We start from the raw sequence: 25,658 nt of genomic DNA, 5'->3' as shown, positions 1-25,658 counted from the left end.
TCTCATAGCTTCTACAGGTTAAAAGGTTTAATAATGATATACTGTAACTTGTCTTAGAGTTAAAAATTATGAAGAACCAAAGACACTACAATCAATACTCAGAAACCCAGTTCACGCACAAAAACTCAGCTGACTGATGCCAACTCTGAATACATATCAAAGGTTGTAAATGGCTCAGGGCATTCATCTGTCACAAAGAAATGAAAATATATTGGATCCCTATCAAATAATTTGGCAGCCCATAAATAATCTGAAATCCAGTTTTGGTAAATAATGTGAAAGAATTTCAAGTCAAATGAAATTTGCTTTAATTAGAAATACATTAACTTTGAAATAGTTTCTCTTTCCTTTTCAAAACTATATTAAATTCAATTAAAACAATTCCATGAATATGGAGCAACAGCCCCCAGGCTACACACCAAAAATAGTATGCATTACTAGAACTAAATATTTTCCAGTTATTGGTTATTGAGTATTGCTCAAAAAATTATGATCTAATTTACAGTACACAGACTGAATAAGAAAACAACAGTTGTTGAATTTTAAGGAAATATCATTTTGTAGGTGGGTATCAAAGCAGAGGATGAAGGCAAATTCAGAGAGAAATCATACTCAAGCAAGGTAGAATCATAAGAAGGAAAAACGTGTTCCTACAGAGAGCATAAATAATATGCTACACTTCAATAGGATCTGACTTCCTATCATGTGTGGGATCAAGATTATTGTTCTGCTGGCAATTTCTAGTGGAACTCTTAGGCAAGTTAATGGGAAACAGATATGGCAGGTCATAAGCCTACACTTTCAGCAATCAGTGGCTATTGAATCAGTTCTTGGAACTTCTCCCATTCCCTGACCTTTCCTGCCCCACACTCTACACCATTTTTAAATAAGGCTTTTTGTGTTCTTCTGAGTTGGCCTTTGGGCAGCCTCGCCTTACTATCTATGTGGGCTGTGGATAGTGCTAGAAAAATAGCAGAGAATGATAGATTTTTTTTGCTCTTCAACCTTTTTCTTCAACCCAAATATTCTTATTTTTCTTTTAGTTTTAAATTGCTGTTACCAATATATAATCTACAAATACAATGTCTTTTATTGTTGCATTACTTTCTAAAGCAGAAAGCAAATTGATAGTGATAGCACTGATCCAACATAATGCACAATAGAGGAAAGTGAATTGAGTCATTAAAACACCCATGAGCTTGAGCTCAGAGAGAATGATGAATTTCTAGGTTGATCCATATACATAGTGAAAAGAAATCTTTACTTTGCCTAAATACTATCTTAATATAGAAATCTTATATAGAGTAATGATTTTTAAGAGGCCTAAAAGTCCATTCATCCTTATGTCTAGATGTCTTCCAAACATGTATCTTTAAATAAATACATTGTCAAAATAAATAAGTTCGAAACCTGTCAGACTTTCACCCATTCTTGTTCTAGATATACAAAGTATATAGGAAAATATTTTCAAACCAGACCATAGAAATTAATATCATAGTGTTAGCAAACACAAAAGTCTATTAGATTCTTGAATTTTAAAAGTGTAATTGAAGGGCTGTGACAAATCTCTACTATAGATATATTCTTTAGGTTTTTTGTAGAAGGCTCAACACAGTGGATCCAACTCTTCAAACTGAGGTTTCTTATGTATTGTGAAGAGCTGCCTGAAGAAGTACTAGAAAGGACTGAAGATTGAATTGAGAATGATCTTACTTGGGTGGAAGCAAGAACTGAACAAAATTGATATTATCCATCTACCAAATAAAACAATATTAACATCACAGCAGCAAAGATCTTCACTGCAGCTATGGGCCTATTCATCACCTCTAAAGGTATTCAGAGCAGGTTCAGGATGTTGATACTAAAGTAATTAATACTTTTTTTTGTAATATGTTCAAAACAAAAAAGCTCTAAGGAGCTTTTTTTAACGTCTTGAAACTGCTGAAAACCCATAAATCACAATAAGATTATTTTAAAATGTCAAACTGAAAAACACAAGACAAAGTCACTCCTAAAAAATCTTGATCTGATTTTGTTTTATATATTACCAATATCATCACATTAGTAATTATTTTTCTACATTACTTAATTTAACCTTGATTTACAAAGTGAAAAGCATATATTGTGTCCTGTGGTGTAATGTTCTCAATTCAAGAACCAATTTTTTTTCAGAGCAATGTACTTTGGAGAAATAAATCAATGCTTTCATGAAGGAGATATTTCTGCACATTACAGAAAATAACTCTATGTTTTCTGCTTGATCAGAATACAGATAAGTATATGGATGAAATATAGAAATGAACTACAGAGATTGAAATGCTAAAATATTCTGTCTCAAAATCTTCTTCTACCATCACAGTAGACATTGCTATTACAATGACCACTGACATTTTATTTAATAGTAGACACAGCCATGCTCCCATGGTCTAACTTCAATTTTTTTCTAACTGGTTCTAATATATCTGAGAGATATCTTACAATCTAATATGTATCTGGAAGATAAAATGAATAGAAAAGAATTCATGAACAGACTTGTCAAGAACTAAAACTGATCTAAAATGGCCTTGATTTTCTTGGAAATGCCTTAATTCAATCAGCATTACTGTTCTGATGGGTACCTGGGGGTGCCAGGACCCCATCAGACTTCACCCATGTCACACCAAGTCTCATGTAGCAGGGACCCCAAGTTCCTTGGAACAGATGAGAGAATAGAATAACAGTTCCACAGAAGAAGCAGGATAGCAGATTTCTCCCTAGCCATGGATACTGATGGCAGGATTGAACAATTTCTCAAAAATTACTGATGGCAGCATTGAACAACTGCTCAAACTTGCTGGCTTCCTGGTGGAGATAAGGGGCAAGCTGATTGTGCAGCCTTAAGGTTACAGCTGTGAGGTGCTGGGCTTCCCAGGGTTTCTCCCTTCTCTCACAGGTGACTGCTCCAAACTTAAGGCTAGATCCTGGTTCTGTCTTGACGTTTCTCTTCTCATTCACCTGGGATTCAGGTGAATGAGATTTGCATAAACTGAACAGAGGTCTAAAATAAATCTTGACTTCCTCACTTTGAATGAAAAAAAATGCAGCTTCCAGTGCTGGAGGATACGCATGTCACTGCAAGAGACAGATATGGAAGTCCTAGTTTGTTTCTGAGTTTAGGCATAAGATATGACAATGACATAAAAGGTTTTATCCTTCTATTTTTCATATTTGCAGACACTTAATATCAGCAAAAATATGACTATGAATTCTATTTCTATAGTGGGTAAATTACCTCCTTTACTTATGTGCTTTATTGAAAATTGAGTCTGATTTCTCAAGGTAGTCCAAATTATTAAATAACATTTTATTTTTAAAATTAAATATATATGTAGTATCCTAACTTTGGGTAAGTACTTCAAAAATGCTAGCGGAATTTCTTACTAGAGATTTCTCTTGAAATGGTATTCATGAGAATATGGGAAAATCAATTTTATTTAAAAAAAAAATCCCTGAAACAACATCACAAAATCACAGAATATTCTGAGCTGCAAGGGACCCAAAAGGATCATTGAGTCCAGCTCCTGGCCCTCTACAGGACAGCCCCAAGAGTTTTACCATGTGCCAAAGAGTATTGCCCAAAGATTTCTTGAACTCTGTCAGGCTCGGTGCTGTCACCCCTGGGGAGCCTGTTACAGTGCCCAACCATCTTCTGGCTGAAGAAACTTTTTCCTAATATCCAACCTAAACCTCCCCTGACACAACTTCAGGCCATTCCCTTGGGTCCTGTGACTGGGCACTACAAAGAGGGATCAGTGTCTGCCTTTCCTCTTCCCCTCACAAGGAAGTTGTAGACTTCCACAAGGTCTTCCACAAGGTCTTCCTAGACTTCCACAAAGTCTCCTCCAGGCTGAATAGACCAAGTCACCTCAGTCATTCCTTGTATGGCTTCTACTCAAGCCCCTGCACCATCCTCATAGCCCTATTATCAAATCAGGCAAAGGAAAGAAGATTGTCTCCTAAAAATAAATAATAAAATGTAGAAATATCTGCTTTGAACATCAAAACTTGAAGCTTAAAAGCCTTGTACTCAAAGGATAACATTTCCTCCTGTTTGCTGAGCTATTAAATTCCAAGTCTACTTCTAAGGAGTTAGCTCTAAATTTTTTCATTCTGGCTCTCAACAGTGTGAAAAAATTAAACTGCCTAACTGGTACAGGTCTAGCAAAGTATCAGATGCTATGATATAAATGGTTACTGAGCTTCACTCCGGGTGTTTTTGTCTGATCTGTGGCAAATATAAAGAAAAGTATTGCTGCAGCAAACAAGTTCTTTCCAAGTCTGTGATCCACATCACAGTCTGAATGAAAAGAAAAAATAATTAATGGTTGTTGAAGGGTTCTTCAGTGTATATATATTAACTTTTATATTCTTGATACTTAATATTACTGTTTAAATGTAACTTATTTCCCTTAAAAGGACATGCTCAAAAAAAGACAATTTCAGCTAGCCAGCTTCCTAGCAGGGAACATGGCTTCACATTCCTTCCTGTTTGCTATTTGAGGATTGCTTGACGGCTTTTTCCTTTTGTTGGCGTTTTTTGGTTTTTTTTTTCTTGTTGGTTTCAAGCTTGACACACCAAAGAAAGACTAAAACCCGGGGGACATTTCTTGCCACTTAAACAAATTTTTATCACAATGCAAAAAGCGTGTTAACAATGTTCCTTTGGATTATTTGCAGAATACATGGCACTGTTTAGTAAAACAACTGAATAAAATGGTGTGGTAATCTAAACAGGAAAGTTAAAGAATCTCTACAATCCTGGGTTTATAAAGTGGCAGGGTCAGCTAAGGTCTTCATCATTAGGTACAGATAAGTGCAGATGGTAAAGGGCAAATATATTTTTAAGCAAGTTGGAAAGTTCTACTTTGCATATTTATTAAGGTGATGATTAGGGCTATGGCTAGCCCTTTTTTTATGCTGCCTAGATCCTTTTCTATGATGATTTTTGCAGGGTAGCTGGTGATATTTTCCTGTGCCTCATACAAAGGTGTACACACATTTTGGTGGCTTTCATAAAATACTGAGGTCTACATGGAAAAAGCATGGAAGAAAGAAGTAGTAAGTAGTAAGTCAAATATTAGTTAAAATATCCCATTTTGCTTCTTCCAAGAATTCTGGCATTCTCCCTGTATAAATGACATGAAATAGGATTTTGAAAGTGTAAAAGAAAAATATCTGAATGGCCAGTAGGCCCTTATATTCTGTAGCCATAAAAATCAATTCAGATCAGCCACACTATAAGCCCTTCATTGTTTTCAGAAAAACCTGAGCAGTCTTATTATAAAGCTTTCCAATATCCTGCTTGCCAAGCATGCTTCTCAGAGTTCCCACCACTGGTACACTACACAGCATAACCACAGAGAATTTCACATTCTGATACAGTCACTTGCAATCATAGGCATAAACATTGGGTAATAATTGTGCCTCTGCTCTCAGAAAAGCTAACATGTATTAATAGAGATTCTTCAGCAACTGAAGAACGCAAAACACATCAATTAGCATCTCAATAACTAGAAAGATAGTCATAGGTTTAGCCAAAGAACACAAAATGATCACCTGCATTTAGAACTCAGAATAGTTACAAATTAAACTACCAAACATTTTGCAAAATTGTGCTGTCATTTTAAATTACATAATTTGATGAATTTACTATTTTAGCTTCAGCAGACTGATCATCAGCATTTATTTTTGTAGTTTAGTACAGATGGCTACTTCAGAAGTCTTTGGCTTCTGGATTTAATTCTAAATAAACTAAAAAATAAGGACAAAGAGCTGCCCAGCCATCCAGTATGATACATCTATTACTATGCTAAGTACCTGTAGATTGAATTCAGAGTTTACAAAATTAGACTGAATTTGGAGTTTACCCTTTGGGTTTTGTTGACCAAATACAGATTTAGATGCCTTAAATGTCTCTTTCACAGTCTAAGGCACCAGATTTTAAATAAGCCTGTCAAACTAAGTATCACAGAAGCGTTCAGAGATGCACAAGTAATTTAATCATAGTTGTGCTAAAATGTTACAAATCCTACCCAGAAATATTTTTTCAACAAAAGGAAAATGGAAACAGAACAAGGCATCATCCTGTTCTATAAAGGAAAGTGTGTCACAGAATACTGACTGTAATAATAACTCAAAAGCAGAGGGGTGTCATGTTCTGTTTATAAAGGGTAAGTATATCACAGAAGATTCACTTTTAGAAGACTTGAAAAACCTCTCATGGTGCTGTAAGATAAGAATGAATTAACAGACCTGTGCTCCTTGTCTTCTACTGCAGTTGATTTCTTAAACACTCTGAACTGTATAATTTTTTTTGTCCTTGTTTTCTCCCACAGTAAATTTGCCTCACCCATTCACTGTTTGGACCTTCACTGTCCAGGTTTATGAGCTCTTCCAATTTGGTCACTCATCCTCAGTAGGGTTTGTTAGCTTTTGTAGGCTTCATTTCCATCAATCGTTATTACAAAGAAACTTCACAATAAAGCACCAAAAAAAAAAGGTATTTCAAAGTCCTTGTCTATTTGAATTTCACTCTTAAAGTCAACAAAACTCTAATCAAGCCTTTGTGTGCTCTTAACATGACAGTTTTATGCCAAAGGTTGCAAAAAAGGACTTCAATATCTATTTCCATTCCTTTCATGGAATGGAACAGTCCCCACCCTCTTCTAACTTCCATTCATGTTAGAAAGTTTAGAATGCCTGGGTATCACTATGCCAGCCCTTCTCATCCTAGAATTCCTCACTTAGCACTATTTCTGCTGTATGTGCCCTGACTGCCATACCCTGACTGGCATGGACCCGCCTTTGCAATGCTTTGATGATCATTTTTTGGGCAGTTTTTCTTCTTTTCTAGCTGACTTGAGTCAGCTAGATCAATTGTTGGAATTCTGAAGAATGTTCTCTGTATTTTATATGTTTGAAGAACCCAGTAAGTATTATGTGCAATTGCCAGTAATTTTTTGCCACGATGATAACTGGTCGGTCTCACCCATCTTAGAGATGAAAATAAAGATGTAGGCTTCTCACTAAGGCTCTTGGGCAGAAAAGGGCTCGCTTCCACTTCTCCTGAATGGAAATACTCTTAGTGAAGACATTCTCAACAGTTTTGACAACATCTAAACCTATGAAACGTATTAATTTGAAAAATATGAAAACCCTGCATCTCAAAGCACGTTTGTGAAAGCCCTGGATCACAAAGCTCCTCCTTCACCCAAGAAAAACAGGGTTTAATCATTAAGGATACTATCAAGCTCTACTGATGTCAGATAACAAAATTTATATTAAAATTCTTTTGCTTATCTTTCTGAACTTGTTTTGTGCTTGAAATATACAGCAAAAGCTTTGCATATACTTTCATAAAACTTTTCAATAAAAAAATCTAGGTTTTTTTCAAGGAATTTTTTTTTTCCAGTTACAGATTTTTAATATCCAGAGAGAGGAAATTGCAGCATTTTTCTATCAATGCAATTGTAAAATATTCAGATATTTAGCTTTTACAAGACTTCTTGGTCTAATCAATAGCTAATCCTCTGGAATACATTTATGTTTGGTAGCATGAAAAATAAACCATGATAAATAAACTATGTGAAAACCATTTCCTAAGAAAACCTGTAAATTGATAATCCTAGATTCACACTTCTTAAAGCAAATTCTAAAGCAATGGGAAAACACTTTGTTCTAAAGTAGTTCTTTGAAATTAATCCCTTGCTTTTTAGCTGTGCTCAGTGCCTTGTACTGAAACGTGCAACCTAATTTGTTACTAAGGCAAACATGGAAGAGGACCTGTTTCAAATGTGCACCTGAAAATATGTTACTATACAAACAACAACTTTCTCCTGAGTTTAAGGGTAGTAATAACAATCATTGCAACTGCAGAGCTGATCATGCTTTTGCATTTGTGTGCTAGACAATTAAATTCATCAGTGCCGAATACATTTACTTAACACTGTGAGCTAAATAGTGTTTTGTAGGATCGCAATATCAAAAAATTTAATAATAAAGAGTATTAACTACTTATATATGTTCAAGAAACACAGGTGATGAAAATAAATGGCTTTTTCTGACCATTTTAAGGTCTGATTTCTTCCAGCACTGAGAGAGATATGGACTGATTCCACATTCTGATTTAATATATGGATTCAATCAATAACTCAGAGGAAGGTTTTGGAACAAAAAGGCCTACAGCTTTTATTATGAACAGATAGGAAATGGGTCACCCAATCTTCTTAGTTCATTTTTGTAATAAAAGTGTTCAGAATCACTGCACAGGAACTGGCAGAGAATCATAAGCACAAGGTAAGTAAACTCAGTCTTTCTACAGCATAATTTATTAATTCCTAAAAATAGTGATTTACAAAAGACCACTTTCAGAAAATCCTGCCAGTTGTCTTCCCTACCCATCCTCAACTTTTTTTTACCCTGTAATTTTAACAATTTCTATATTGAGGTTTGTTTAACATGAAAACCACAGCAAATAACATCTGCAAGATTCTGTAAAAAAATCTATGATTCTAATTAGGACAAGACCAATATGAAAGGTAAAACTGAGCTTTGAAGGAGCCAGTCATAGTATAGAAAAGACAAAAATGTTTCACTAAATATCACCTAAATTTGATGGACTAGTCAATATACCCCAAAACTTCTCCAGATTTGCTAACCTAAATGGCATCCAAGTGGCTTCTCTAATTTGTTGGGATAATAGCAGAGAAACAGGAAATTAATTAAAGCTTTTACACAGTAATTGTAAAATTTGAATTTTATAGCTGAATTTAATTTAATTAAATACTGGGAATTATGGTATGTTGTTCTACATACCACAACTGAACAAGCAGAATAATGTGAACAAATACTGCATTTTCAGAGCAAGGATGCCTTGATAGATATTAGTTCTCTGCCAGTAATATAAAGTACATGGAAAATTCAATTAAATGGCAGCTTAAAATTTGTTATGAAAGAAACCATAAGTAATGTAAAATATGCCTCATAAACAATGCAGCTAAGTGAGGACTCCTTCAGTGTTCTGACTTCTTGCTCTCATACTATCATAACTTTTTGATTTGCACTTTTTGGCATGAGAAAAGAGCTTTTGTTCACTAAGAACTCTACTTCTAATTGAAACAGGTTTTTTTCGAAACAGGTTTTATTCAAACACTAAGTTTGGAATTCCAGTGCATGAAATTTAACTTACTGAAATTATTCTGGTTTGAAATTATATCCTCCCAGAGTCAAAAAGAACTAGTTATAGAAGACTTTCTGCAGTTTTTGTAGCAGTTTTCAAATGCATAGATAAAACAAATTATAGATTGCTTTCATGTGTTATCTGGAACTTTAAGGGCTAATTTTCAAATGATTTGAGATGGGAAATAAGAACTGATGTGATAGAATTCAAATCAGTTTAAAGTCTTAAGGTATAGCCTACTTGTCATCAGCTACCTTTCATGACTTTTATAGCGTTCATAGTTTATAGGCAATAGAAATTACATAAGTGTCTTCAAAATTCTTAAACCTTGACAATATTTTGCCAGTTTATTGAGGGGGAAGAGAGGGAAAAGTATGTGAAGTGAGCTGTGATAAAGTCTATAGAAAAGATAAAATGAAAAAAATAACACAGAGAAAAGCAGTAGAAGAGACAGACCTGAGTTTGTTCTCCTTGATGATTCCGCTTCTTCTGTGATCACATCGTGTAATGTACAGACATAGACAAAGGAGATGGGCGTGAGAGGATGTATTCAGAAGGTTAAAACTGACACTGAGGGAAAGGGCCAAAAATTGTTTTAGAGAGAAGTCTGCAGAGCAGAGTTAGTAAGTGGAGGAAAAAAAAAAGACACTAGAAGAAAAAAGAAAGCTGAGAAAGAAGTGGTTAAACTACTGTTGTTGGAAAAGAACAGTAAAGACAGAGTTAGTATAGAAGCTGAGGAAATAATAAAAGTTATAATTGACAGCAAAGTCAATCCCTGTAATGATGCTGAAGAAAAAGCTGGATAGTAAAAGGTATGTTAACTAGCATAAATACTTTTGATCATGACTGTCCAATTTTTTGAATGTTGTCTACTTGATGCAACTGTTAGTTTTCTCTTTCAAGTATTGAACACTCAGTTTAATGTTCAAGGGACTTCTGTTGTTAGATTTTTCAATTATTAAATTATTGTAATTTATGCTGAACCAAACTTCAGATACCCAAAACAGAAAATAATTTTTTTTTTTTTGCAAATGTATGTACAAGCTCAGACATTTCAGAATCCACATAACACACTCTGGAAAGGACAGCATTATTGTAATGCTCTGCTAAAGGCAAAATTATCAAGACCAAAATACAGAACATGTGAAAAGAGAATGTATAGCTATTAACTCTCATGGTCAGCTCAGGATACTTTTTCAGAACTAATGTTGGTCTCATCTCACACAAGTCTGTTACTACAAATGCATGCAAATCAAATGCCAAAGCAACTATCTCATTACTTACGTTATTACTTCCCATTCAAAAGCACACTGCCATTTTAGACATGGAAAATATCTGAGGGACAGTGTCATGCTATGTACTGAAAATCTATTTGCAGCAAAAGAATGGGAGGAATTTATCTTGAAAAGTAATAACAATTACAAAGAACTGTGAAGCCACTGGTGCTAGTAGAACAAATGCTTTCTCCCCAAAATCATCAGAAATAGAAAGAAAAATCTATAAGCTTTGTCTAATTTCAACATGCAGTTTTCTAATTAGTCACAAAACACTGCTCATAAATTATTAATGCCAAAGATACTAGATAAAGCAGTCCAGAAAGTTTTACACACCACAAAAATATCTGTAATTTTATCATCATTTTACAGTCAATATCAAGATACCATTGAAAAAATGCAAAATTAGAATAAGCAACATAAATCAGTAAAACAAAATTAAAGAAAACACCAAATTTTATCTGATAATCGTCTTCTGTACTTCAACAATTTTATATTATAGTGTTAGATTATATTTCACTCTACTATCAAATGCCAAGACTGTACCAAAATTGTTGCAAAACCAAGCAGCTTGAAATATACGTAATTAGAATGCATTTTTAGGCAATTAAATTGGCTTACAGAATGAACACACATTAGAGCTATATATGAGATATGTAGTGTGAAAGCATAGCAGCTGTAGTTTTGACAAAGGTTGCTACGTTTTTGCATGTTAAAAAAACAATAATGGAGTATAAATATTTTTTTATCTGGGCAACTACAAAGAATCCATTGGAAGAAATACAAATAGGCAAACAGAAAGATCTACTTCTCCATGTCATGTTACACTCATACTAATATAATGTAGCTATAATTGCTGTAAGTGCTAAGTAAATAAATAAATCAATTTTAGCACCACCAAAACACAGCTAAAAGTATTCAAAATGTTCTGAAAATATTTGATATTACTTATGTATAGCCCTGAAGTGAGCATTCCTACTACAGCAAAAGCAGTTATTAGAAAGTCTCTACCAAGACCCCACTCCTTGGTTTATTTTTTTTAATATCCATAAGAATTAGTAGCTTTCAGACATATACTGCAGTAAGAGAAATCCTTCCCTATAAATTTTGAAAGTATTGAATCACATTATTTCCAAACTTGGAACATGTCTGATAAGATAATGCAAGGTATTCTAGTAATGCCAGACAAACACAACTGAATAGCAAGGAAGTCCCTTTGAATATTTTAGGATCAAATTACCAGTATTTGCATGCATATCAGTTACATATACCAATACTTTTTTAAAATAGCCTTTTTAAAAGTCCTCATGCAAAGTATTTGTTATGAAAAAAAAAATTACATTTCAAAGTGGCAAACAAAAACCATTCTTAATTACAAATATTTTTCAGTTTTAGATTTTTACTTATCAGACATATTAGAAGAATATTTCTTATAGAAGCCAGAGGGGAAAAAAGATAATAGTTGTTGTCTCACTGTGGATACCTGATCAACTGCTACCTCATCTATTGAGATAAATGGATTAGAATATTTTTATATTTATTGTTGAAAATATTAAAGAATTCGTAGAAGTTGTGCCATGGTAATGCACCAACTTCTTCCAAATAATGATAGGAAGAAGAAAGTACTAACAAACTGATTAATTTAAAAACAGTACTACTTATATGAATCACTTTTTCTCTTGATTAAGACACCACGGCACAAATCTTAAACAATAGTTTGAAAATTCTCTGGTTTTGTAGCTTTTAATATACAAAATAATCCTTTTGATACGAATACATTTAAATGTAAGAATAAAACAATGTCACCAATTCTATTAAATTTACATCATGTCAATAGTCAGTCTCCATTTGTAGTTATTGCTTTTTTTTTTTTTTTGTGGAACCAGCATTTATTTTCATCAATTGTTCATCTCAATATATGAGAGTAGTATGTATAAGGCTATTATATACAGATTTAGAAACAGATGAAAATCTCAATAAGTAAACATAAAAAGTTAAACAAAAACTTTAAGTCGGAAACCTGCCCAAAAGAAGTACCATCTCTTTTATCATGCTTTAACATAGAACTGTTCATTGTAAGTAATGTCACCCACTGAAGAGAAGTATTTAGGAACTCAGTGTTCAAAAAATCTTTACATGGCAAACACATCCAACTAAAATTCTTAAAGCAGCAAACGACAGAGAGACATAAGTTAATTACTGGCTTTTTTTTTCCCTCATGAGTTTTCTTAATTTCATTTTTATGTTTTCCTAAGAACCAAAGATCTTTCACTGCAAACAGAAGCTCAGATTTGTAAAGTCTCATTTCTGGACACTATTCATAAAATATGATCTGCAATAGTACAATCAAATAAGCATCATCTTAAAACATGGAAGAGACCCTAAGACAGAAATGCGCCATAGAGTCTATATGTTCCATAATTATATGTCATTAATCTGGATGAGATTAGACCTGATGACTGATATAATACACTTAACTCTCAGGTAAGATATCCTCTGACATTATTCTAACTCTCCAATGCTAAGGATACATATATACAAGAGTAGATAGAAAAGCTAAGAGTACAAATATTTGTTAGCAGACGATTTAGATGAAAAGGCCTTTTTACTACATTGAGATGTGAATAAAATCAGTATTACTTAATATTCTCCAAAAGCATTAAGCCACAACTACACACAGAGCCTGTCCCACACTTCTGAACTTTTTAATGAGGTAGTTCCCTCTTAGTTAGAGTTCTTTACCTTCAAGCATAAACCTATACACACAAAATAGCATCTGTATACTGGATGTATGCTGACATTTTTACTCAAAAATACAGCAAGAAAATACAGGAAAGACTAAAGCAATACATTTAACTCTGCAATTACATAATATAGACTATATGTAATATACACTACATAAAAAACACAATAGGTAAAGACAGTAAGTATGAAAAATCTTACTCTTATCCAAAGACAAGGATAGTAGAGATAATGGTAGAAAATAGCAGAAGAAATTGTAAATATTCTCAGTATCATAAAATCTCTAATTCAAATTAAACCAAGTAGATTGCATAACTTTAATAAATCTCAAAAGATAAACTAAATGAAGAATCCAGAGAGAGCTTTTATTGTTTTGCTTCTCTGAGTAAAGTTCATAGGATAATTTTATAAGGAGGGAAAAAGACAAAATAGTAACACTTCAAAATATTAATGCACTATAGTTACACATTGGATTGGAATTATTATGAATCCTGAGAAGGCAATTAATTCTCTCTCTCTCTCTGCCCTATCCTTACTTTGCCTTTTCCAACTCATTTCTAACTAGTTTCCAGCTCTTTTCTCCCTTTCCATAATTTTCAGTCTCTCATACAGTGAATTCTGACTACAAACTTGTAGAGAAATAAACACAATTTTGAATGACTTTGGACTACTGTTTTCACACTACAACTGAATTCATGGTAATAGATAAGCTACAATTAGTTTTCATTACATAACATTAGATTTGTGAAAGTCATTGTCTATGTGGGTGTCATGGCATAGTCTTACCCAGGAGAGAGACTTAAATGTTCCACAGATAAAAATAAGCATGATTCTCTTTAAATGGAAAGCAAATCTACCCATATAAAGACTTATGATTTTTAAGCATACATTAACTTTATATTTTCTGATGTGTTTAACCTACCATTGCTATGATTTCTCTAAGACTTTATTTTACTTCCATATTACAGAAATACGTCTTTCCCCAAAATAATTACAAGAATACTCAATTTTTACTGAATTCCAGTCCAAGATTTATAAATCCATTTTAACTACCCCGTGTTCTTTTATTCAATAACGTTAATATATGTTCAGCATTTTCTCACTGTTCTGTTTTTCAACTGCTCCTTGGAAATCAAAAGTTTCTGTTGCAAAGGTTGGATATTTGATGACACTGCAATATGCTGAATAGCCAGTGATAATGAAACCATTACAGGATGGTACATTTAATTACATTTCAGGTAATAGCCATCAAATCTACTGCCTCTCTGTAGGAAAAACAGAGGAAAGCCAATATTGTCTTCCTTGCTATCCTACAAAGGCAGTTTCATATTGTCACCTCTGGATGGAGACACAGGTTGCTAGGCTGTATTCAGCTTCCAATATTTTGGATCATGAAATGGAACAGAAATGAGTATCTCTGCCATGGTACCCTAAACTATGTCCTTTTCCATTTTAATTACTTTGATGGGGTCAAAAGACACTAGTGATGATACTGATGAAAAGAATTGCTTTTTAAGAAAAACAGTATCCTGCCTAGCCTAATCTGTATCAGTACAGGACACATTCTCTACACACAATCTTCTTTTCCAACTTCTTCTCTTAAGGTCTCACATATAAAAATGCAAAACCATGAGAAAATATTTGCCTGCTGTAATTATTTTTCTTTTCTTTGCACTTAAAAACAAAATCTGATAAGAGGACCAGAGTTTTATTCACTTTCTTTCAAATACCATCTATTACAGCTCAGGTGCAGTGGTGAGTGCTGAAGGTACTTAATAATCTCAGGTATGAACAAGTAACTATTTCTCATGCTTTTAGATGCAGTGGTGTCTAGAATGCAGTATTCTCTGACAGAGTACTGACATTAGCTAAAGGAAGGGGACAGATTCAAAATATGGCTTGAATTTTTATGATATGCTTACCTATGATTCTGCCGTTTTACCCTTCCAGTCCTTCAAAATCTTCACATAAATTCAATTGAGTCTTTGAAATATGCTTAACACTAATTCTCCAAATTGCATCAGAACTCAGAGTTTAAAAACACTGTTAAGAAAACCCATCACTTTGGTTTCTGATATTCAGGAAGAGAAATCTTATCATCAACTTATTTTGAAAAGTCTGCAACACAAGGACCATTTTGCCATGTAATTTAATGACCTTCAATTGTCCTCCAACAAATTTGCTAATCCCATTTCCAGTCATGCATATTTCTTGAATATTAATGCTTTACAAGGTACAGTGTTACTGTTATTTTTCCGGGGTTTGAAATTACTTTTGTTATCTATTCATTCTTTTCTCCACAATTTGCTCACAGATCTTAGTTCTGCACTCATGGTACTCATGTAATCAATGCCTATTTGTTCTCCCAGGTTTTCTTAGCTATACTACTGCCATGGCTATTTCCATGGTACTGGTTAGGTGAAACTTAACAGACAAACTGCACTTAAAGACAGTGTAAGCTTTTATAACAGATCATATCAGAAAACTCATCAACAGTTGAAAAGGCAATCAAAACAGGGGAATATGAGGTGTCCCTATTCCTTCTTGCCTGCATTGCACCATCTGCATTCAGGAGCTAAGTTTCATTAGTATCTCTTCACTGTTTTCTGTGCAGACAGAACATTTAAAGCATTCACAGATGAAAGAAAGTGCAGTCCTGTGCAGAGGGTAAATCCTTTATTGTAAGAGCTTAAGGAATTTGAAGCTTCCTTAGGTAGCTTCTGTCACGCTGCATCACTGTTAGATCATGGTCATAGATACAATATAGCTCAACATCCAGATGTGAGTACAGTGTTGTGGCACCTTCTTCTAGATGTCCTGACTGCTCTATGTCTTGAAAGGTAACTGAAATGATACAGGGATGTCTACAGGGAACAGTAGTGTGCACACATAGCAGATTATGCCAATCCTGGAAGTTGCATTACTCCACTCCTACCACTGAAGTACATAAAGCTTTTTGAAAGATTCAGTTTGGAAAAGCATCTGAGGAATGTAGGGATGTGCCATTTGAGGCCCATTGCAGCTTGTTCAGAAGCATCTCAACGTTTCTGCCTTGTGTTTCACCATCCCATGCATTACTGATTACAAGACATTACTGATAATTCAAATGAAAACAGAAGTTATGCTCTTAGCAGGCATCAGCCCTCACAGAAAGACTTAAGACTGTAAAGTGAAGAACACAAGTTTTACTTAACTTTGTATCTATTCTAGACTTTGATAATGGTGACTGTGGCTTTTCAAACCAATTCTGACTGGAGATCACTGGTTCTGCTCCAGACAGAAAAACAGACAGAAATCAGACAACTACCATTTTAATATACAGAACACCTGTAAAGTGAAAACTTTTTGTGGCTCATATTTGATTCCGATTTCTATTCTTCTGTTTGTTTTTGTCTTTCAGTTATAAGATTTTACTCATGTTCCAAAATGTAGAATATCCCAAGAGCAGCCATCTAAAAAATATGCTACCTCTTTCTAAAATATGGAGAAGGTGGCCCTAAAAGTACTGCCAATAACTATAAATAAATTATCTGTCTAGAACACATTCTTAAGCCCACCTCAGCTGGAAGATGGAGTTAATGTTCCTACCTAGATACTACATAAGGAAAAAGTCAGAGCAGAGGGACTATTCTGCTCAACTCTCCCTGGAAAGACAACAGTGTAGACATTGTATTTTGAATCTATCATGCAACAGTTAAAACAGCTAGAAAAGAAGATATATGATATTCTGATCCTGATTCTTATAAACAGTATTTGTTTTATCCTGTAACTTCTTCTGATGCATCAAAAAGTTGGGGAACAGGAAATGCAAGGGCACATCTGGATTTTTAATGCTAGGCTGTTTAATTCCTAGGTTAGAATCAAGACAGATTTCACTGGTTTTCTTCAGTTCTGAGTCTGGTACTTACAGCTGTACAATAGTTGAACTTCAGCAAAACATTTGAATATTATCAGTATTATATTATTATTTAGGTGAGATTACATTATTAATTTAGGAAGTGACACAGACAGCCAATCTTGTAAATTTTAATTTGTGCAACTGGGAGAAGGGTTGTTATTAGAGTGACACAACTAATATGCCCAATAGAGTTATTTGCAACACAAAACTGAACCAAGGTATTCTTCCAACTGAAAAATCCCATTCACTTGAGTAGATTGGATCAATCTTTAAATACAGGATGAAACCTGCAATATTAAGATCCCACTTCCCTTTCCTTTCCCTTCCCCTTCCTTCTCTCCTCCCTACCTTCTCTACTCCTTAAAGTATGCATACCCTTTGCAAAAGTATAAATAAATGTGATTAGGACCTCTAATTCTCTGATTGTGAAGACAGAACAACACTATTATTATCATCATTGTTATTATTACTAGGTTTACATTTTATTGCTATGCATTTGTAGGAACAAAGATAGCTGAATAATTGAACTTGCCATTTGGGGTGAAAAAAAGTTTATGACAGTTTTTAGTTTCAGAAGAAATCCATTTGGGGACAGAATAGAGGAAAGAAGAGATTTTTTAGATTTGAGAATTTCCAAGTATGAAGATCTAAACTGCAGCCTGTATAAAAAATTACACTGGAACATTGTTTCTGCCATGTGTGATGGTGAAAGAAGGTTTCAGATTTAAGTCTGTAGAAGATGATTTTCTCACCATACATGCAGTAGATACCTTGGTTTGGTCAACTAAATAAGAATCAGCAGAGATTATACTTGGATTCCTGAGGCTTGCACAAACATATTGAGTCATAACAAAATTCAAAACTAAAAGCAAAATATGTCTAATACTGTGCCAGAACACTTCTTTTCTAATGTATGTGCATTCTAACACAATTGTTTACAAAAGCAGATCTATTTTGGCTATTCTAAAACAAAACTGTATAATCTAAATGGTCTCTACATGCTAAATATTTCACACCAAAGTGAAAAAATAAGGTACATAAAGCACACACGCATTACAAAAGCATGAAATGTGGGTTTATTGTCTCATGCTTTCATGTGGTTTTCCAAACCCTGACAAACCTGTCTCAGAATGGTGTTTCTTTTTCGGCAATGGTTTGTCATCAGTTATTGTACCATTCACCTTTTTCTGCTGGTCTTCCCATGTAACTTCTAGTGTAAATAAAAAAAAAAATCAGAAATATTATGTAACTTACATTATAATACACCTAATATCATTTGGGACAACTTAATCTAAACAAATGTATTATCATTAACAAAAAAATTTAGATTAGTTCTTAGAGGCCTGGGGTGAAGACAATAATTACACATCTAAAACACTCTGGAACAGAACATCTTATCAGAAAGTTAGGGCCTATGTAACTTGTCAAATATTCTGCTGTCTTTAATATTTAACAACTGACATACAAAACAGGGGCTTGTTTACACAATAATTTGGTCCATTTTTAAAAAATAATGTTCTACATTCTATAGCATCTTACTATCAATTATAATACATATATAGCTTATAGTTTATATATAGATTATAGTATATATAGCTTATTACTATAGATTCTTATTATCATTGTGTTTCTGTAAGTGATACAGGAAGTTAGAAATATTTTGGTAAAAAAGCCTATGCAAAGACATAATTAACAAAAATAACCAACTAAACAAAACAAATTAACAAACAAACAAGCAAGCAAACAAACAAAAAACCTGAACAAGCAACCATGCATGCCTAATTTAAGTTGAAAAAATGTTTTTAACAATTAATTCTTAAGCCAAAACTAAGATTTATTTTCAAAATCTGGAACTTGATTTAAATTAAGTTTTTAATTTGGGAAGATTAAACTACTCAATAAGAACTTTTGCACCAACTAGCCCTGTATCTGAAACCGGCAGTTCTGATGTAACTGCTCAGGAAAAGAGCTACAGACAGAATCACAGAATCATGTACACTGCTCCACAGAACTACATTCTCTAGACTTGAGAGCTGTTAGCATTTTGAGGTTGTCAAATTTCTTTTTTTACATTTTAATTCTCTATCTTCTGACAAACTAGGTAGGTAGCATAAATATTATCAGTTTTAAACCCTTTAGGATCTCATGGCAAAACCAAATCTACACCAATTAACAGGAGAGATCCAATACACCAAGCTCCATTTTTGCTTTAGGCTGTTAAGAATCTACTTACTTTGCTTATCATGTAAAGTGCAAAGCTCCTCACAACCATTGCCCCCAGATGTTATCACTTTTACAGTCACAGAAATAGCCAGTGATGGAGAATAATATGACAGATATGGAAAACATTTTTAATCTTACCAATTCAAAGTAAACTGACACAAAGTATTTTAGCCTATGACATTATATTATTATTATTATTATTATTATTATTATTATTATTATTATTATTATTATTATTATTATTATTATTTTCCTTTTCAAGAAAACTGATAGATATCTAACATACAAAATGTAAACTTGTGAAAGTGTTATCTGTGTGCATCCTGCAGCCTTTTCTCTGTGGCTGTTGTTGGTCCATGACAGGCTGCTGTCCTATAAAAGGCTGCTTTGATTTTTGAAATGGGTGGAAATGTAGGTTCAAGTAAATTGTCACTGTAATGATTGCATGACACCACAGATATGCAAGCTGAAACAGACTCTATAATCTTTGAAGTACCATGTGTAGTGAGTACTAAATGAGAAATTTCAAACTGAACATTCTGTTACCAAACCATGAAAATAAAATCCTAATATGATTATTCCTAGCGAGAATGTGATTCTTTCTTTTTCTCTATGAATATACACAGTTCACAATAAAATATTCTTTTTCTCAAATGAGTCTAGAAGTATATTCGTAATTAGCAAATCAAAAAACTCAATGACCTTACTAAAACTACTTTTTAATTTAAGGAATAGTCACTGCTAGAAAAAAATACCATTAACAGTAATTCAGGCCAAATAGTGGAGATTGTACTTAGACTAAGATAAAAAGTAGGCATACAGCAATCCAAAGGAATTTTTCATAATATACAACAAATAATCTAAATACTGAAGAATATCAGGAAGTCCACTGATTTCCATGCTATTCTAATGCAAATTTTAGAAGAGACTCTCTCTCTCTCTCTGACTCTAGGTGAGTGTCCTTTTCAGATCTCCTGGTTTAGTTCTGAACCTAAAAACTGTAGTTGTCTCAGCCACCAAAGTCGCTTATTATAAAAAAGTTCCCTATCAAAAGAAAAGCTTTACTAACCTTGATAATTCTTTGAGAGCTCAGCATCTAGAAAATAATTAACCCCCTCAATAACACTCTGTAATAACATTTGTGAACTGACAAGAGTGAGGAAATAAAAATCAAATAAAAATATCATTCTTTGACTAAATACTTTTGCCTCATGTTAACCTTAAAAAGAAAAACCAACAACATTACAAAAAGCAAGACAGGCTACTGTATGTTTTTGAGGAAAGTCATAGCATGAGCATGCAGACACTTTCAGAAAAGGTTCCAAATGACCTCTTTTCTATAGCTTCAGTTAAATTTATGGCATATCAGCATTAAATTCAAATGGCTGTTTAGTTTTATCAGCAGTTAAGTACAACGTTTAGATTGAGTATATGGGGTTTGGCAGTACTCCAGATCAAGTGAAAAACTTCACTCACTTCTAGAATATTGCAAGAGTTTTACTAATAATGGTTATTGTTTCAACTGAGAAATAAAAATAGATATACCCATTGGATTTAACCAAACATTTTACCTTTTCTTCAACATTTTCTGATTTCATTTCCATTTCTATGTTTTACAAAGATGAGAAAATATGTTTTAAGGAGAGCTTAAAGGACAGCTTTCTGTTTGGGAAGTAGCATAAGATGCTGATGCTTATTCAAAGTGCCAAAATGTCAGTGTTGACCTCTAACTCTCTGGTTAGACAAATAAGTTTAGTTAAAAATGTACTTTGCACAATGTAGTTTCTAAAACCCTTTTTTTTTCCCCAAGGCAAAGGGCCACCATCTATTCACTTGTTGTTTTAACCAAAGCCAACTTTGGTCAGATAGTAAATATTTGGAAAGAAACCATACATTTTCTAGATCATCAGTCTCCTATTATCACTCTCACTTCCCATAACATAAACTTCATCCTGTCATCTGTTGTGATAATTAGCTTTGACTTATGTATAAAGAGAGATGAAAAAATATTAAATATTTATAGAAAAAGATCTTAAATGGATTACATAAAATATGGGATTCTTGAGACAGAGTATTTCAACCAGCTGATGCACCTTTAGGGCTAGAAGGATTTGACAGGTGCCCAGTGCAGATTTTTCCCACCAGAACAAAATGGACAATCTTTGGATGCAGTTGTTTCTTTAGATTGAATTGTTGCACCTACCCCTGGGCACTGCACACCACAGTGAATAATGCAGCTGGGGTGACCCTTGGTGTTGTGCCATTCCCTGTGAGAGTGACACTCACCAGTGCTGCCTGGGAGAGGGGGCGTGGTGTGCTCCAGTACACAGCGTCAGGTACAACCTCAGCATTTCTTACACTTTTGTTCAGAATATTTAATATGAAAAAAATGAAAAATGTGGAAATAATATATAAGAAGGATAGTTGCATATTTCAGCTTTTCTGTATTTCTAACCATGCCAGCTTAGCACCAGGAATGTTGCAGTTGAATTGGAAATGGTGCAGCGAACTGCTGAAGTACAAGATGATGCAGCGAAATACCAGATACTAATGATGAGGATTTTTCTTATGCCAATAGTCGCCTCCTCTCTTCTTTTCTCAATACTACAAAGAGTAATAGTGTTTCTCACAACTACCCTTCACTTGAAACATTTTTTTATATTCTCTCTTTTACTAGATTGTCTTTTTTTTTTTTAATTAAATCCACTTCAGCTTTTATCTTTTCTTCAGCACCTAACATTTCTGGGAACCAATTTTTGTCAGTGCATTTCTAGTTTTAGACTTGATTAGGTTATCATAAAGTCTTCACTTTTTCATTAGGACATACTTAATTTAGTCATCTTTTTCTGCAAATGAAAAGTACTCAGAACTTCTTTCTGTTTTTAATTTTATATGAAGAATGCTCAGAAAGAAATTATGTTATTAATAATATATGGTGACAACTACTGTAAAAATAAGTCAAAAGTGGATTTAGCTACTGCTTCTTAAACCAATGCAGCACAATAGGAAGTCATTAAAACTGTGGGATAAACTGTCAAAAGATGAGAAACTGTTTTGAATCATATACTTAAGATCTCAACTCAGGCATGCAGAATGCAAGAAGAAGAATTAATTAAGACTAAATTCATGGCATACAAGTTTTACTTTTTGCAAAACAAGGTCTGTAAGAAAATTAAAGAGCCATCAGTCTCTAGAGCTCACACAGAGAGAAATATTTTCAGTGTGTCAAACCTCTACTAGGGGAAAGCAAATGGCTTCAAACCACGATGTATGAGTTGTCCCAGATGTACTAAATTGTATCTGGAAGGAATCCAGTCCCACCTTGCAGCACCAGTGTGCTGCTTAATGGCATCAAGGCCAGCTTGAAGTGACACAAAGTCAGCAGTCAAGATTTATGCCAGACTGCTGATGTTCCTACACCAGAGAAACCTTCAGGTGCCTCATTAAAACAGTGTTGATGCTTCCTTACCCTGATGTAGCAGGAACAAAACTCATCCAGTACTCAAAAACAACACACGTAGGAACACAGTAGGAACACACGTAGTCTTTTGCTGACAAATACAGAACGACCTCCTGCCTCCCCAGGTAACCCGCAGCCAACCTGAGGACATAATCTTTTAGCTTCCTCTTTTGTCATAGTAACAGTTGATCTACATTTTTTTCTCCATACAGTGGAAGAATACAGAATGTTTCTGTACCTTAGAGATCAAGGCATTTATCTGAGACACGATGAGCTGTCTTTCCTTCAAAATCTTAAATGCTTCTTAGAACATTGCCCTCAACGCTGATAAAGTGTGGACACTATAAAGGCAGGCAGGCAGGGACACACATACACATATGTACACACAACCTTCACATGAAAATGGTTTGCAAATTAGTGCCAAATCAACCAATGAATGCTAAGAAATGTTATAAAATTTTAAAATAAAGAAATTGTTCATTAATGGCTTATATAATAGTTTTTAATGAATAGAGTGTTCCAATACAATTTCTGACATATCTTAATTATTTATTGTTTTGATTTAAGCTCTCTTACTGAACTACTTACACATTCTTCAAAAAAAGTAAAAAACAAACAAAAAAAACCCCAATACCCAAACCCTGAACTTCATTTCCTGAGGCTGCAGTTGGAATACATTAAAAGAACTTCACTGTAAATCATCAGATCAGCAATAAAAAGTACTGCAACATATCTACATTTCATACTGTTGTTACTAACATTAAAAACATAACAATGCGCTGTAGATTATTCTTTACTACAGAAATGTTTTCTTCAAGCTGACTCCAAGGCTACATTCATTATTTGTAACTGCAAATCACTTAAGTCTAGTCCAGTAGCAGTCTCTTCTTATAATATTCTCTACCTGCAAATTCAATCAATTATATTTTAAATTTTTTGCTGGTGGATTTCTCTATATGGCGAATAAATCGATTGTAATCTTCTATTGCTTATTTTTATAAAAAGATTTAGATATACTCAAGCAAGGTCTCAGGGAACCCTTGTTGAAATATCAATCAGTAAAGTCATAGCCTATCTTTAGATAAAAAACAGAGTAACGTGTAGCTACTTTTATAAATACAATGGATTTGTAAAACATGAAGAAACGCCAGAAAAAAAATTAATCCTCCAGATGGCTGAGAAGAAAACAGTCAGTTAATGTTACATTAAACATGAGTACATTAATATTTAGTAAAGTATATTTAAATAACACAAAGATATTATTTGTAACCCACTGCCAAGGCTTTTTTTTTTCAGTACCGTATGGAGCATGGGGAGGAGTTGTTTGTTTGTTTCACATCTTTTTTCATGTTTTTAAAATACGGCAGCTTTGCTCCCTCTTCTGGTTAAATGCCTGCACCACGGCAGGCTGCGCTGGAGCGGGGCCACTGAATTGGCTTCTCTGGGACATCTGGAAGGACAGCTCCCCCAAGTCCCTTGTTTGGATACGCACTCCGGGGGCATTTGGAAAGGACTGATTTAGAACCTATGCGGGAGATGAAGACACCCTGCAAAGATACTGCTGGTTTTTATGCAGACTCCTGAGGCACAAGGCGTAGGAGACTGGGCAGCCAGGATCCTGGATAAGCTTCACTACAGACTTGAACAGAATTCACAGAATTCACAGAATGACTGGGTTGGAAGAGACCTCTGAGATCATCAAGTCCAACCCAGCCCCAACACCTTAACTAAACCACGGCACCCAGTGCCATCCCAAACTTTTCTTAAACATCCAGGGATGGTGACTCCATCACCTCACCAGGTAGACAATTCCAGTACTTTATCACTCTTTCCATTAAAAACTTTTCCTAATCTCCAACCTATATTTCCCTTGGCACAGCTTGAGACTGTGTCCTATGGTTCAGTCAGTTGCTGCCTGGAGAAAGAGACCAACCCCCACCTGACTACAGCCACCTTTCAGGGAGTTGTAGAGAGTGATAAGGTCACCTCTGAGTCTCCTCTTCCCCAGGCTAAACAACCCCAGCTCCTTCAGCCATTCCTCATAGGACTTGAAGAGTTCCAGACTCTTCACCAGCCCCATTGTCTCCTCTGGACGCGCAGAAGCGTCCCAACGTCCTTCCCAAACTGGGGGCCCAGAACTGGACACAGCACTCAAGGTGAAGCCTCACCTGTGCTGAGTACAGGGGAAGAATGAGTCCCTGCTCCTACTGGCCACACTATTCCCAATACAGGAATACTTGTCCTGCTTATTTCAGTTTCCCTCAGCATCCACACCTGGTCTACTGAAGACCAGATGCTGGGCTACATGGATTTTTAGTCAGGAACTGGTATGGGAATCCTCATACTGCTGCAATAGGTAAACACAATAAAAATCAAAATATCTCCAGAACTTAATGAATAATGAATTAAAAAAAAATAAAAAAAAGAAAATTACAAGTAATGTCCAAAATAAATACGGAGATAAATATGGAGCAAAGAACAAGGTTCTGCTCTACACTTCTTTTCCATGGTGCCTCCTCAGTTTGCATTTCCATGCCCTGGATGTCAGGGAATACTCTGTGCATACAAGAAAATGTGAACAGCCTACAAATTCACTCTGCAGAATGCAGAAGGTAAGGTTTAGCTTGATATAGGGGTTAGTATTTTCTTTCCATGTTATTTTTATATTTATTGAAAAAGATGCAATCTTATTGTAAGTCCTCAAACATTTTCTAAGCAGAAAGATAATTTTGTATTATATGATTATATATCTCTCGCAAACACACGCACACAAAAAGAAAAGCTCTGCAAGGTGCTAAGATGCAGCTAAGATTGAAGCTTATGGTACCATTCTAAATTGTGAAA

The 25,658-nt window shown here is 34.4% G+C and overlaps 1 protein-coding gene across 10 annotated transcripts in view; it reads right to left on the bottom strand.

The window, feature by feature from the left end:
- The window catches only part of RIMS2 (regulating synaptic membrane exocytosis 2), a 445,769-nt gene that overhangs the window by 94,834 nt on the left and 325,277 nt on the right, over positions 1 to 25,658 (bottom strand). For 2 of the 10 annotated variants that reach the window (XM_030967156.1, XM_030967175.1), the window contains one exon: positions 9,674 to 9,706. The exons of the other annotated variants lie outside the window; for them this stretch is intronic. In XM_030967156.1, the coding sequence (XP_030823016.1) occupies positions 9,674 to 9,706 (33 nt within the window). The remainder of the gene's footprint in view (positions 1 to 9,673; positions 9,707 to 25,658) is intronic. 10 annotated transcript variants of the gene reach the window in all.

The sequence above is a fragment of the Camarhynchus parvulus genome, chromosome 2 (genome assembly GCF_901933205.1).
Source record: "Camarhynchus parvulus chromosome 2, STF_HiC, whole genome shotgun sequence".
Classification (NCBI taxonomy): Eukaryota; Metazoa; Chordata; class Aves; order Passeriformes; family Thraupidae; genus Camarhynchus; species Camarhynchus parvulus.
Note: the sequence above shows the minus strand (reverse complement) of the source record. Positions and strands in the feature narration are given on the sequence as shown.